This window comes from Sciurus carolinensis, chromosome 3 (genome assembly GCF_902686445.1).
Source record: "Sciurus carolinensis chromosome 3, mSciCar1.2, whole genome shotgun sequence".
Classification (NCBI taxonomy): domain Eukaryota; kingdom Metazoa; phylum Chordata; class Mammalia; order Rodentia; family Sciuridae; genus Sciurus; species Sciurus carolinensis.
Window position 1 is genome coordinate 183,067,006 of NC_062215.1, and position 15,721 is coordinate 183,082,726.

The 15,721-nt window shown below is 50.3% G+C and overlaps 1 protein-coding gene across 1 annotated transcript in view; it reads right to left on the reverse strand.

Moving 5' to 3' along the window:
- The window catches only part of Farp2 (FERM, ARH/RhoGEF and pleckstrin domain protein 2), a 107,473-nt gene extending 92,600 nt beyond the window's left edge, over positions 1 to 14,873 (reverse strand). The window contains 2 exon segments of the mRNA XM_047543424.1: positions 2,857 to 3,064; positions 14,183 to 14,873. Of these exon segments, the coding sequence (XP_047399380.1) occupies positions 2,857 to 3,039 (183 nt within the window). The 5' untranslated portion in view covers positions 3,040 to 3,064; positions 14,183 to 14,873.
- Positions 14,874 to 15,721: the final 848 nt, after the last annotated feature.

Consider the following 15,721-nt stretch of genomic DNA (forward strand, 5'->3'; position numbering starts at 1 on the left):
GAGGGCCCCTCCGGGAGTGCAGGCCCGAGGCCCCAAGGCCCCGACCTGCAGGAGGAGGAGACTCCACACCGCAGCCCTCCTGCCGGCCAGCCCGGAACTCCACCCGCCAGTCGCTTCAGGCCACTGAGTCTTGGGGTGGCTTGCTACTTACAGGGCTGGGAGAACAGGGCCCTGGCTGCAGAGCACACGCCGCTACCCGCTGGGCAGCTCCCCAGCGGTAACAACGCTGGAGGGCCCCAGCCGGCTCAGGGCCGCAGCACTGCTTTCCAAGTGAGACTTCAGTTCTGGTGACCCCGCCAGGTGTGTCCAGTACCAAGGACGACAGCTACAGTCAACTAATAGGAACAATTATTTCAATTTATTGAAACTCTGGCAAGCTCTAAATATTTTGAAACCTTCGCAACATGGTATCTCTGATTTCTTTAGGTACTAAATAATCTAAATTCTCAGTAAAAGTGAGTTTCTAGGATTATATCTTGTTTATGACTCAACAATAAATGTATGCTTTTTCCCTTTGGATCCTAGTTTTAGTTGATACAGACCATCAAGTAGGTTAAAAAAGATATTTTAAAAGCAAATTCTAAATAGTATAATTCTTTTTCTTTTACTTTTAAAAAACAGTTTTAACAAACCTGTTATAAGCTTAGACCCTGGTAAATATCTTTGCCAGAGTGATGGCTGCACAGTGGAAATTCTTTCAGACATTTGACTGGAGAAGATCTGGGAGGCTGGCGTGGTGGCTCAGGCCTATAATCCCAGTGCCTTTGGAGGCTGAGGCAGGAGGATTGCAGGTTTGAGGCCAGACTTAGCAAATTAGCAAGGCCCTAAGCAACTTGATGAGACCCTGTCTCAAAATAAAAAATAAAAAGGGCTGGGGATGTAGCTCAGTGGTTAAGCATCTCTGAGTTCAATTCCCAGTACCAAATAAATAAATAAGTAAACAAGATGAAGATTTGGGAGCCCATGACCTATTTCAAAGGCAAGTAACCCCAGAGTTGGCAGATGGGCAACCAATGCTAGCCCAGCGTTCAAAGATCCCCATGTCAGCAGACCTCTTCTCAAACAGGGTGACTAGGAAAGTCACCACCGCTCTAATAAAATGAGACTAATTTTCTTCTCTGATAAGACTTTACACACCAGGCGCAGCAGTACACACCTATAGTCCCAGAGACTCAGGAGGCTAAGGCAGGAGGAAGGAAAGAGGCTCTAAGCAACTTAGTGAGACCCTGCCTCAAAATAAAAAGTAAACAGGGCTGGGGATGAGGCTTGGAGGTAAAGTGTTCCTGGGTTCAATCCTTTGAGCACCCCCTCAAAGCAAACAGTCAAAAACAACAACACAGAAACTTAGAAAGCATTTGCGTCTCAGCACTAGATACCTACCACCCAACAACATGCAAGGGGGAGGCAGGACTTGGGGTGCCTGCCCAGGGCTCCAGCAGGACAGCCTGGGCTCTCTCCAGCCTTCCTAGGCTGGCCCTCATGGTTCTGCAGTGGAGCCCTGCTCCCTTCCTACCCGCAGCTCAGTCTGCCTCTCATTTCCTGTGTAGCACCCTGCGTCATGACTCAGCAGAAATCTCTAAGCACAAATGACCTCCTAAGAGAGGTCAAGGTCATTCTCTTGACTGTATTCCTGTGGTGTTAAAAATGGGAAAAGGTTTTAAAGATGTTACTTTAAATCAATACACAAATACCAGAAAGAAAGAATGAATCTTTGTATTACATATGAAAATACATCAGCAATTTTTAAAAAAGAGCATTTGTCCTAATATCACTGAGAGAAACAGAGAAAGTGTTTTCTAGTATACCATGTGCGTCCAGAAGAGCAGGGAGCAGGGGGCAGTGGCACAGGACTGTGATCCCACCGATTTGAGAGGCTGAGACAGGAAGATTGCAAATTTGAGGCCAGCCTGGGCAATTTAGCAAGACCCTGCCTCAGAATTAAAAGGGATAGGGATAAAGCTCAGTGGTACAGTAAACCTGGGTGCAATCCTCAGTATCACACCCCCCACAAAAAAAGAAAGGTGTTATTTAAGTACAAGTATATATATATATGATTTTTTTTTTTTTTTTACTACGTTCAGTTATTTTTGCCAACATTATCAGTACAATCTATCATTAGGGAATTTTTTCGAAATAAAAAAATGTTTACTGCTGACCTAGCAAAAGAAGTTGCACGCTCACACTATGTGACACCTCCTGTATGCCAGCTGCCAGTCTCACACCCGCTACCCTGAGGAGGAGGAGCTGAGTCTGCGTCTCAGACAGGACGCTGGCCTCATCCAGGCAGCCAGGTGTGGAGGTCCTCACAGCAGCCACCTGGCTGCAGTCGCTCCGTCACTGATCTTTTCAGCCAGCCTCTCAGAAGAGAAGAGTGGGAAGACTGAATCCTGTCAGAATCTTAGTTGAAAGTCAAAAGAATACCATTTTCAAACTAAAAGGAGAACTCGGTTTCGATGTTTCCAGGGCTTCACTGTGTGTTCACCAAAGCCATTCTTGGCCAACTTGGTAAATATGCAGAATCTAGGTCGGGGTGTAGCTCAGAGATATAGTACCTGCCCAGCACATGCAATACCCTGGGTTCACTCCCCAATACTAAAACAAAACAAAACAAAACAATGCCAGGCCTAGTGGCACGTGCCTATGATTCCAGTGACCCAGGAGGCTGAGGTAGGAGGACCACAACTTTCAGGAAGCCTGGGCAACTTACTCAAAAAATGAAATAAAAGAGCTGGGGATATGGCTCAGTGGTAGAGTGCCCCTGGGTTCAATCCTGATACGGGAAAAAAAAAAAAAGAAAAAGACCAACAAAATGGAATTTGTCACATAATACTCTGCCTCCCAAAGTGTGCCCCTTACCTCAATGCCAAACACGTCCACGGTGCTGTCCAGCAGCTTCACTCTGACGTACAGGTGCTTCTCCTGCATGCCAGGCGGCCGTGTCTGCCCTGGCTCCAGGGTGCTCACTCCCACGGGGGTCTGGGTACTCAAGCGTACCCCTGCAGTCTGCAGGACTCGGTACCTTCCTTCTATCTCCCCCATTCCTCATCAGTTAGAGAGGAAAACACTAAAACAAAACAAAGCAGCAAAGAATCAGTACTGCAGACACCACTGAAGACATGTGAGAGGACCCTCATCAGGCACACAGGAGTGCCTGCGTCTTCTGCGAGTCTCGACTTGTGTCAGAGCGAAGAGTTAGAGGTGCTGGCTTTGAGGGGGACATGGAGGCACACACCATGCCAGTTATTCAGGACAGCGCAAGTTCAAGGCCAGCCTGGACAAGTTAGCAAGACCCTCTCTCAAAACGAAAAGGAAAAGTGTGGGGGTGTGGCTCAGTGACAGAGTTCCTCTGGGTTCAGTCCCCAGCAGCCCCGCCCCAGATGTGTATGTATAGATATGTATACATATTACAAGTATGTGTGTGTGTGTGTGTCTCCTACTTATACACATGAACGTGGAGCATACAACAACAAACATGACCCCATTGACATTTCCCAGGTGCTCTGGGAGCCAGGTATTCATATTAGCTCACTGAATATCCAAGATCCCATTAACAAGTGACACCGTTGCTTAAACATCTTCAGAACATCGTCTATTAATTGCAGGTATATCTCCTGCGGTAGATGTGTCTCCGTGGTAGACTGCAGGCCTAGCTGCACAAGGTCCGGGTTTTACCTCCAGCTCCACTTTCAGGACTTCCCAGCCTGCTTCCCTTGTATGCCAGCTGAACTGCTGCAGGTCTCCTGGCCCTCTCCTCTCAATCAGGACAAAGCCCATCAAAGACCCTTTATTACTTGTGTTAAGTGTGAAGAGCCTGTGGCTCACTGGCAACCAACTGCTGTGCACTTAATGCTGTCCCACAAAGACCACCTTCCTGCCCCCCGTGAGAGACATGCACAGGCACAGAGCCGTCAAGCAAGGGCAGACCACTGGGGAGTGAAGCAACACCCTGTGCTGCCCCTCTGCCAGGTGCGTCTCATCCTGATTCCTGCGGAGACCGTTCAGATGCCGAGGCTCGGTTCCTGTGGATATGTTCTCATTGAATAACAACAAAAAACCCTGTGGAACGTTCTTTCTTCAAGTTGGAAAATCCAGCTCAGAAACCAGATGAGGCTCCGGGTAACATCGCACACTCTCATGAGGACGCAGCAGTGGGGAGGTGAGAGCAGGGAACGTGAGACATTGCTGCACTTTCTGTTCACTGTTTTGTTTCTGTGCTCCTAAAGTTGCTCCTTTTTTAAAAAAAAATTTTTTTTGTAGTTGTAGATGGACAGCATATATTGATTTGTTTCAAACCCCGTGCCTCCTGTGTGCTCTGCAAACACTGTCACTGAGCTACACTCCCAGCCCCCTAAAATCACTCTAAAGAAAAAAGAAAACCCATCAGGGAACACAGAAGTGACAGAGCCCCCCATGCTCCTGCTCTTCTGCTGGAAAACCAGCACGTGGCTCCCGCAGGAAAGCAGAGTCCACCACCCACAGCGAAGGTGGAGGCTGACGCTGCTGCTGGGCAGTGGAAGCCCAGCTCCCTTGAGGCACTGAAGTCTGCCTCCCCAGGACAGTCAGCGCAGAGCCTGCAGCCTGATCAGAGAAAGCAGAGCAGGGACCTGTCAGCCTCACCAGGTCTGCCTAACATGCCTAGCATCCTCTGGGTATTAGGAAGGTGACAATCAAATGGACTCTGACCAATCCCTTGGCCCTGGGCAGCATTTCTGCTCTACTGCAATGTAGAAAGAGAAGGAGTGTTCTTTATTTTTTTTTCTAAGCATGACTGACAGTTTTTAGAATAAGCAACTAAATGAGAAACTTGGAAACAAAGTCAAGGCTCAAAGAACTGAGGAGAAAAACAGGCGGCCAGGCGGAGCATCCACACCCATCCCAGAAATAGATGGCATATCCACACACGTCCCCCATGTTCAGCTGCACCGTCCAGGGAAGCCAGCGTGGCCTAACCACCACAGGAACCACACCTGGCACCACCCCCTGTGCAGAGCAGAACTGAACCCGATGAGAAGCCCGTCAATGCCAAGCAGGGCCGCCACTCACTCAAGAGCACTGGTGCTGCCAGGGCGGCTGACCAACACTGCAGCGAGGCCAGCAGAAAGGCAGGCAGCCGGAGCACCCAGCTGGCGGACCAGCGCTTCGCCACTCCCAGCCCCCAGCCCAGCTCTCTGTCTGGACAGTGGCGGGGGAGGGGGGAAGTCAGACCCTTTTCAACTCCAAGGATCCAGGCTTCTTTTCTAAGCTGCTCAGTGTGAAAATAAACAGAAAGATGGCGTGTGCTTGATTCCAGCTAATTAAATACACCAAATAAAATCTCGCTATCACAGTCTTTCAACCTCAGCATATGCAACAGCGGTTTCAGAAAAGGAAGACCGCTTCCAGACAACCTCACACCACCGCAGAATCAGACACGGGTCCAGGGAGACTTCTACGAACGTACATATGCCAACCTTACCACCCTACCCTCACCCCCGTCTTTCTTTACTCACCCCAACACTGAACAGATGTGCTTATGTCCAGTAGCATGTTTCAGACCCCCACGGAGGAATTCTGACTGAACGAAACGAAGTTCTGCATACTGAAGAACAAGCTTTTAAGCTGAAGCGAGTCCAGATAACTGGGGGAATTTCAACACTGTTTTGGAGGGGCGAAGCCACCCAAGGGAACGTCAGCATCTTCACCCACACACAGAAGCAGGAAGATCTCCAAGTGAAGCACACAGAACAAAACCAGGCACAAGGTAAGCTAGTGTCACCCAGGGAGGCACATTCGTGTCCACATCATAAAGCAACGGAAGACCGAAGCAAAACGGACAGGGCTGATTTCCTACCCGTCGGGAGGGGAAGGAGAGGAGCATGTAGGAAACTTCTCCTAATCACTGTTTAATAGTTTTGACTTGGGAAATTCATAAATGTTTCAATATTTTAGAAAAGCAAGCCCTGAAAACCTAACAAAATGAAAATAATGATCCTCACTGTACATTGAACCAGTAGCTAAATTACAAAGAAAACGCTTCTTGTGGTTCTGAAATTCAGTAACTTAGGTTCACATGGCCAAAGAAATATATCCTAAGGAATGCAAGTCCTCCTAAGTAATCCAGAGTGGGTGCGTCCTACAGGGTAAATGACCTGCTTCTTCAGCAAATGGAAAAAGAAAGAGAAGAGAGAACAGAAATGATTAGAGATGCCATCTGCCAACTATGTGTGAATACTAGTTAGTATTTAAATACTGAGGATATTTAGATGTCAGTGTTATCTTCCACCTGTTTCACTGGTCCTGTGGGGATGTGGAGGGGAAAAGTTCCTGTTCCTTAGAGATAGGTACAAGTTCAGGATAAAGGAACTATCTACCTGATGAGCTGGGTCCCCAAGGATGAGGTGTGTGGGGGTGGAAAGACTGCCCATGTGTTAGTGACTGGAAACGGACACGCGGACTTTGGTACACTCCTATGCTTCTGTGAATGTTCAGCAGCTAAAAAAAGCAACGCCAGCAACAATCTGATGCACACACACACACACAGATGCTCCTAGTTTCTGAATGGTGGTCCAGTACCACATTTCCCACGGGAGCCTCAGCCACTGCTTGCTGGAGGCCACACACCCAATCTGTGGAGGTGAGGCTGGCATCCAGTGTCCTGGCTCCCAATCCAATAGGCTACAATACAAGTTTTCCAAGGGTAAAAAAATACAAAACAAAACTTCAATTTAAAGAACTATCTACCATGTACTATGAATACGTTCTTTCCTTTGTTATTTCCATTTTGTTTGAGTTACTGTATTTTCACTAAGATTCCCATTTGTTTTATCTTTATATCTCCTATTTTTAATGGTCCTGTCCATACTTCCTGTTTCAGGAGAGGCTTTACTTCTTGGAATATTCTAATAGCTGTTTTTTCAGCAGGGTGTGGGGACACACACCTGTAATCCCTGCCACTCAAGAGGCTGCAAGTTTGAGGCCAGCCTGAGCAATTTAGGGAGACCCTGTCTCAAAATACAAAGTAAAAAGGGCAGGGGGGTTAGCTCATTTGGTACGGGGCTCCTGGGTTCAATCCCCAGTACCAAAAAAATACGATAAAGGATTTTTTTTTGGTAGCCTTAACAAGTTACCACAATGTAGCAGCTTAAAACAACCACCTTCTATCATCTCATGGGTTTATGTGGGTCAGAGTGTCACAAGTCTGGCTGCAGAGGTCCTATCTGTTGCTCTAGCAGAGAATGCACTGTCAGGCTCACGGGGTTCTGTGCGGGTGCAGGAATGAGATCTCTACTTCTTACTGGCTGTCAGCTGTTGGTCATTCTCAGCTCTGGAGGCCACAGACATTCCTTGGTTGATGGCCCCTTCCACCTTCCAAGCAGTAATGGTAAGCTGCTTCCATCTCTGCTATTCCCTTCTGCTAACCAGCTGGAGACAGACCCTGCCTGAGAGCTCATGAGATGACCTGTGCCGCCTGGATAGTCCAGGCTGATTAGCTACATCTGTGAAGTGCTTCTGCCATGTAATATGGCACATTCCCTGGATGAACAATAAAGGAGATAAAGGCCTCAGGGGTCACCATCCTGAAGACCACCCAGTCTGACACAGATCAGTCCAACATTTTTATCACCTAAGCTGTAACCTATATTTTCCCAGAAGGGTATTTTCCTGGTTCTTTGTATGCAGAGTATTTTGGACTGTATCCTGGGCCTTTTAAACATTGTGGTTTCTGTTTAAATCCTATGGGAAATGCTGGTTATTTATGGTGAGCAGACTACTGGCCTGACCTGGTTCAGTACAAGTTTCAACCAGTCTTCTGTGGATTATGGTCTCAGTGTTACACCACCTTCGGAGCCTTCGCAGTATTCTCAGCAATGTCCTGTGTGCCCCACTTGCCCAGGTGGCCAGGTGGCTAGGTGGCTGCAGGCAGCAGTTCATCCCTTGGTTTTTAGTCTCTTGCAAGCTGTTTTTGGGGTGAGACCCTTGCGTGCAGAGCGCACGGAGTCCCCAAGTTCACAAACCTTGTTCAGGGACCACCGACCCCAGCTCCTCTCTCGGTGAGCTCCTGTGCACTTCCAGGTTCCCAGTGTCCCCCTTTTCAGTCCTCCTGCCAGCACTCTGGGGCTTTAATTAACCTACCCTGCCACACACTTTTTGCGACTGCACCTTGCCTGGGACAGAACTGTAGAGGGGAAGAGAGCAAAAGAGCAACTCCCAGAGCAGCTGGAGGACAGGAATAGGAGAGAAACGGTGGCCTACTGCCCCTGCTCTGCTGGAAGGCTTTCCTGCAGCTCTCCGGGTTCTGTACAACCTGAGTCCCCACCAAGGGATGTGCAGGGAAAACAGGAAGCTCACTCCAGGCGCAGTGCACTTGCCACCCTCTCCTGGTCAGCACGCCACACGGCTGCTGCCCACTAGCCCAGGGTCAGGGAGTCCTGGGAGGGCAGGGAAGTGTGTGCTTCTCCATGCACATGTGTTTTAAGACAGGGTCATGCTGGTGGTCACTGGAAGAGGGAAGGTGATTTCGTTTCCTTCTTTCCAATTTTCTGTACTCTTCAAATTGCCTACAGTGAAAGGTCTACGTTACCTGAAGCCAGAAGGTTTCTTGCAGATACTGCAAGCAGCAATGCTGGCTTTCAGTCTAAACTGAGCGGGTTGCCTACATCATGCTCCTGCCTACCTTTCAGGGGCAGCAAGAATAACCACTGTCTCTCTCTTCTGAAAGTTGCATTTTCTCTTCTTCCAAAAGTAGTTCAATTAAAATAAAAATTAACATTTTTAAGACTCTCTGGGATCGAGTTCTTATCCAGATGGTAGGACTTATTCCCATTCAACATACCTCTTATAAACTACTGCTGAAGAAACTGGACTTGTGGTGATAGAGGGACAAGATCTAGTAAAGTCTCATGCTAAGCAGTTTCTAGAATCACTTCCATCTTCCCAGACACATTCTCGCTGGATGGCTGTAAGATGTAGTGTGCCATCATTCCAAACCCTGCTGGGTAACCTGGCATCACACACGGGGCAGAAGCCACCCCAACGCAGGAGTCTGAATGCAAGGCCAGTCTGGCCAGGGTGCCTGGACCTTGGGAAAGGCCTTAAGTTGAGCGTCTCTATAGTCATACACGAAGACACTCTGACTGCAGTCGGTCACCACTGCTGCCTCCCTCCACGACAGCTCTGCCTTTGTTTCTCTGCCCTGCATGCCAGATAGTGTGGAGTGGATGTTGGCACTTCTGAGATCCAGTTAAGGGCACACATTTATGCTGTACATAGTTTCTTCTGGGCACATCTAAGTGATTATCAGTGAGTTAACTTTTTATCACTGTGACTAAAATACCTGACAAGGACAACTTAGAGGAGCAAATGTTTATTTTGGTTTAGTTTCAGAGGTTTAGTAGATGGAAGGCCAACTCCATTGCTCTGAGCCCAAGATGAGGCAGAACATCATGGCAGAAAGGCATGGTAGAGGGGTGCTGCTGTCATGGCAGTCAGGAAGCAGAGGGGCGGGGAGGAGCTGCAGGGAAGGTGAACCCTTCAGGGAAGCCCCCAGCAGCCCACTTCCTCTAGCCAAGCCCCACCTGCCCAGTTACTATTCAGTCCATTCAAACTAGGATGGACTAATCAGATCAAAGCTCTTACCAGTCAATCATTTTACCTCTGAATAGTCCCATGTAACCACAGGCCCTTTTGGGGAACACCTCACACCCAAACCTTAAGGACCAGCCATCTCAGTTAGGCGAGGCTCCAAGATACTGCTATCACCCTGTGTGGCACCAGGGCTTCATGACACAGGTGCAAGGCCAGGGGTCCTGAGGCAATATGAAATGGGCAGTGGAAAAGAAGCATGGGTGACATGCAGGGAGCCAGACATGGGACATTCATCATCAGTCATACTGAAATGGATGCAGATGCTCACTGCTCAGTGGTCAAAACAACAGTCCTTGCCCATCAGGAAAATAAGTCAATAATCTAGCAGTACTATTACCAATATGTCTCAGATGTGCATTTTTTTCTTCAATGAAATTGTGCAAAATAAAATGAATCAACTATGTTTCTGGGACCCAAGCCTTTAGGGGTAACAAGAAAAAAGCAAATGTTCTACATAAAAACTAATGCTTTATGCATCCTAACAATAATAAAAATTTATCAACTCTGCTAGAGGAGTCAATGAATTCTATTTTCTCACTGTCATGAAAAGGCAATTAGCAACACAGAGCTAAGAAAAAGTAATACAGAAATATGTCAGTTAATCAACAAACACCTTACATTTCTCAATTTATATCTGTATTATTGGTCAGTTGTTTTGAAACTTGTACTTATTTATTTTTTTCATTCTAAACAGTGCTTAATTGCTTGGCTAATTTTTATTTGTAACTTTATATTCCATTTCTTAAAGAATACCCATCCCCAACTATATATATATATCATACAGGCCCCAGAAAATCTGATACAATCTGATTAATGCTTTAAACATTTACTGAGCACCTTTTCTAAATCAAGGACTAAGTACTTAGGAAAAGCACCTTTTCTGAATCAAGGAGGACTAAGTGCTTAGGGAAAGCACCTTTTCTGAATCAAGGAGGACTAAGTGCTTAGGGAAAGCACCTTTTCTGAATCAAGGAGGACTAAGTGCTTAGGGAAACAGGAGTTCCTAACCACAGAAAACCCCCAAGGCAAGGGTCTGCTGGACCTGAGGAACTGCCTGGAGAAAGTGCAGCAGGTGGACTCACCAAAACGACCATGGTCAAGGCCTCAAGAATGTCCTGTTACACATGACGGCAGCTACCCCACTGAGGGACCACCACTCCTGGGAGGCCCATGCCAAGCCCCTTTCTTACAATCTCACTGCTCACAATGGTCATACAGCTGGCTTTATTTCTGCAGCTACAGTTTGAGGAACTTGGGTTCAGAAAAATGAATGATTTAGTGCTTACTGTTCCACAAGAAGCCTCAACCCCACCCTGATACATGGTGCACTGGGCACAATGAGAGATGAGTTTAATGCAGAAAGGCGCAAGTGAGTAGCAACCAGTACACCTGTCCACAAAAGAAAAGGGAAGAGGCCACTGCGAGCCTGACCTGTGCTGGCTTCCCAGGTGCTGAGGTGGGGGCTGGCCTCAAGGGAGCAGAGAGCCGGTGGACCAAGGGCTCAGGGAGGAGAAAGGCTGAGTGAGGGGACCCTAAGACAACTGAGAGGAGCAGGGGTGCAGCCTGAGCGAGGCTGTGAGGACTCCAGGGGTCACGTGGATGGAATCTAAAACATCAGCAGGTTTTGTACCTGGGATGTGACCTCCATTTTGGGAGAAGGATGGTTGGGGAAAGGAGAGAGGAGGTGAAGTAAGACTCGCCGCACCTGCTGCATCATTGTGCCCTCTGCTCTTGAGCCTTTTTAGAAAGTGTTTTCAGTTGTAGGTGGACACATTACCTTTATTTATTTTTTTAATGTGGTGCTGAGGATCAAACCCAGGGCTTCACATGTGAAAGGCAAGTGCTCTACCACTGACCACAACCCGAGTCCTGCTTTTGAATTTTAAAATGGCAATGAACTAAAACACCAGTTTAGGAGAAAACAATCCTCTGACTAAAAATCTCTCACACCACTAACTCCCCTCCTGATCCTATTCATGTCCTCACGTATTTTTCAGAACACCATGATTACTGTATTACCCATTTTACTCTTTAGGTTAAGGCTTATTTTTAAGCACATTTCCATGGATCAAAATGGTTTAAATTTTGTGTGGAGGGAAGGGCAGGAAGGGTCTATCAAAGTGTGTTACTGGTGAAGGAGCACAAAGCACAAAGGTCTGCTGATCAGATTGTTTCAGAAGTGGGATCCCCAGAGATCACAAGTGTCAGCCTAAAATCACCAACGTGAACATCCCCCAGGAACTCCCTCTGTCAAAGTCATGCCAGACCTCTACACTGACACATATGCTAAGCTAAATGACTTGATACACCCAGAGCTTTTATGAGTTCTGCCTGCACACTGAGCACTAGACTGCGTGTACAAAGCTTGTGGTGGGTGAGTACAAGGGGAAGCTGGTGAGGAAAAAATGAACAGAGTGAAAGGGTGAGCAGTAGTGAGAGAAAGATTACTGTCTGAGGTCACTAGAGGCAGGCCTGTATGGAGAGAAAGGAGGAGACCAAATTCCTTGGGACAAAGTGGATTTAAATGGGCTCTTATGGAATTACCCAGGCGTTAACCTTTGTTTTGGCAATTGGGTTCATATTCTTCCCTCTATAAAGCAGGATAACTCTACCTAATAGTTCTCTTTCAACTTTTTTTTTTTTGTTTGTAAATAACCAGGGTTAGCCAATTCTACTGTTTACTCAGATGATTTTCTTTCACTAATTATAATTGTTAACATTTATTAAGCATTTACTATGTACCAGGCATAACATTTATAGATTTAAACAACTGACTGTCAGTCTTCACAGGAACCCTATATGGCAGGTAAATTTTTAACCATTTTATGGATAAGGGAGGAATCAATGAATATGTCTTATGCCAACTTCCTCTTTGGGAAAGGACCTAATAGGAGCCCACTGGTCTCTTTAAGAACATTCCTGCAATGTGCATGAGAGAAAGTTCTGCAGTTCAGCCAAGTGCACTGTCAGCATCCAGTTTAGGAGCAGCAGTCAAGTGGTGACCTGCTACAACAAAGCAAGGGCACAGAAGAACCAGAGGCGGGTGCTGCTTGGCTTTGCAAACAACCCAAGGTGCCATTCTGAACCTGCCAGTGTCCCTTTCTGGTACTTTAAAATGGAACTGTGCAACGTGGCATGTCTCCTTGAAGTACTTAAGAAACGACTAAATAACAGGCACCAGTGCTCCACAAATATCTTTTGGTGTACAAACTAAAAAAAAATCATTAGGCCCACAACTAAAGGTTACTCCATGTCTTCCTACATCTCTCTGGCACTGAGAAAACCTGTGTTGCCTATTATAACGCTGTCTACCTAACACCAACTCTAACCCAGGCCACCAGAGTTAGCTAACGTGTCCAGAGGACCTCATGGAAACAAACAAACACAGAGAGGAAAGCAAGCCTGTAAAGATTTAGCTCTGGACTTTAAATCTTTCCATTCTTTCACAACAGTACACATTGACATTATTTCCTTCAATGATACCTTCTTTTCCCCAACCACCAATGAAACAAGAGAGATCAACCAACGTTTCTGCTGATAACCCTGATCTTACCATGCAGTGGGCGGTATTTTCCAGGCTTTTCCCTTAGGAGGGCTCCCACTGGCTCAGGAGCATTTCCTGACCTTAGTGGAGTCAAACGCACGCACCTTTCAGACACCGAGGAAAAGACCCAGAAGAGAAAAGGGGGAGAGGGGCGCACGCCCTTCTGGATTCCACCTGTGGCTCCAAGTGGTGCTTCTCAGGCCCCAAGGGGCAGTAAGGTCCGAAAATCAGCGTGGCCCCAAGGGTCAGCGCGGCTCGGAGGGACAGCACGGCCCGGGGAGTCAGGGCGGCCCGGCGGACAGCACGGGCCGGGGAGTCAGGGCGGCCCCGGGAGTCAGGGCGGCCCGGGGAGTCAGGGCGGCCCGGCGGACAGCACGGGCCGGGGAGTCAGGGCGGCCCCGGGAGTCAGGGCGGCCCGGGGAGTCAGGGCGGCCCGGCGGACAGCACGGGCCGGGGAGTCAGGGCGGCCCCGGGAGTCAGGGCGGCCCGGGGAGTCAGGGCGGCCTGGCTGACAGCACGGCCCGGCGGACTGCACGGCCCGGGGAGTCAGGGCGGCCCGGCAGGCAGCACGGCCCGGGGAGTCAGGGCGGCCCGGCGGACAGCACGGCCCGGGGAGTCAGGGCGGCCCGGCGGACAGCACGGCCCGGGGAGTCAGGGCGGCCCCGGGAGTCAGGGCGGCCCGGCGGACTGCACGGCCCGGGGAGTCAGGGCGGCCCCGGGAGTCAGGGCGGCCCGGCAGGCAGCACGGCCCGGGGAGTCGGCGCGGCCCCGGCGGACAGGCCCCACAGACCGGTCTTGCCCAGCGGAACCCGCTGAGGAGCCGCCGCACTGCGAAAGCCTCAGGGCCAGGCGTGGACGTTCTCCGGCGGAGCGCGGGCCTGCCCTGGGCCTCGAGCCTCCGCCTTCGCCGCCCGTCCGCTCAGGCCCAGGCCGGCTCCGCAGCCCAGGCCTACGCCCTCCCTTCTTCCCTCCCTTCTTCCCTCCCGCGCCCTCCCGCGCCCGCCGCGTCCTCACCGGGCCCGCCAGGCCTACGTCGCCGAGCCAGCGCCACCCGCTCGCCACCACTCCCGCTGCCGCTGCCGCCGCCGCCGCCGCCGCCGCCCAGCGCTCCGCCGCCGCCCCGCCCCCGCTGCGGACGCGCCTCCGATTGGCCTGCGGGGCGCCGGGGCGGGGCCTCTCCGAACCTCGTCGAAGAGCGCGGCGCCCAGTCCCGATTGGTAGGCCGACGGGGAAGGGCGGGGCGAAGGGGGACACCGGGGTCGAAGGCAAATCGCTGCGGGGCCTCCGCTGGCAGGCAGACCTCGGCTCGCTGGGCGGGGCTTCGGCTCGTTGCGAGGACTCGGACCCGCGCGGGGCCTCGGCGAGCGGGGTGGAGTCTCGCCTAGGAGGGGCCTCGGCTCGATGGGCGAACTTGGTGCCGCGCGGCGGGTCTCGTCTTGCAGGCTGTCCTCGCTTCCTCACCCTCTACCCGCGATGCTGTCCGCGAGCCTGCTTCTCAACCCAGTCCCACTGCACCCTTCTGGGGCCATCGGACCTTGGCCCAGGAACACTTGCAGTCACCGAAGGGCCACACGAGGTGTGCTGTAGCGGAGATAGGCCGCGCGGCGGCCGAGGCCTGAGATACTGCCTCGGGCCCTCGCAGTTGCCCTCTGGCCTTGGGACCCCCAACAGGGGGCAGAACCGTGAGACCAGACCCTCGGCCTTCCAAGCCTGTGGCTCGCAGCATCTTCTCCCGGAGAGGTTCACTGAGCTACGCGTTCTTCAAGATCCTGCCCAAACGTCCAGCCGTCCCAGCATGACTGCCAAGGGGTTAATAAATCCAGGGGTGACCAGCGCACACCCTCCAGTGACTCCTCCGACAGTGCTCTGGCGTTGTGAGGGAAGCCCAAGAGTCTCCCCTCGGAAAAGCCGGGAGAAACCTCGGCCCAGGAGCAATCTGCTTCTGACGAGGCAGCACAGGGGTCCGAAGACCTGAAGGGTGCACAGAAACTGTGCTGGGGGTCCGGGATCGCCTCCAGTGTCCCCCATTGCCATAACTATTACTCTAATCTAACAACATCGCAGCTCTGGCCCCAGCACTGCCTGCCGGTGACAGGGCCCCCAGAAAACGTACTGTGCACATGGTGGCCAACGACAGGATGTGGAAGGGGGTGAAGGAGCTGAACAGGGGTCTCCGTGTGCAACTCGAGAGAAAGCAGCAGGAGGAGGGCAGGGGCCCAGCAGGCCCTCAGATAATGGGGGTCAGTGAGCTGCCCAAGGGCCTGAGTCCTGGGCTTGGAGGCATTCAGTCACCCACACCAGGATCAAGTCCAGGTTTTCAAAGTTTCCTTCAGTAAAGTTGTAGAGAACTCACAGCCTCTCTTAAGAAACATACAATAGAGGGCTGGGGAGATAGCTCAGTTGGTAGAGCGCTTGCCTTGCAAGCACAAGGCCCTGGGTTCACAACCCCAGCACCGCAAAAAAAAAAAAAAAAAAAAAAAAGTACAATAGAAATTTCTTCTTGCATACTTTTCCAACACTCATCTAAGTTTGCAGTTAGTAAACTGTTACCAC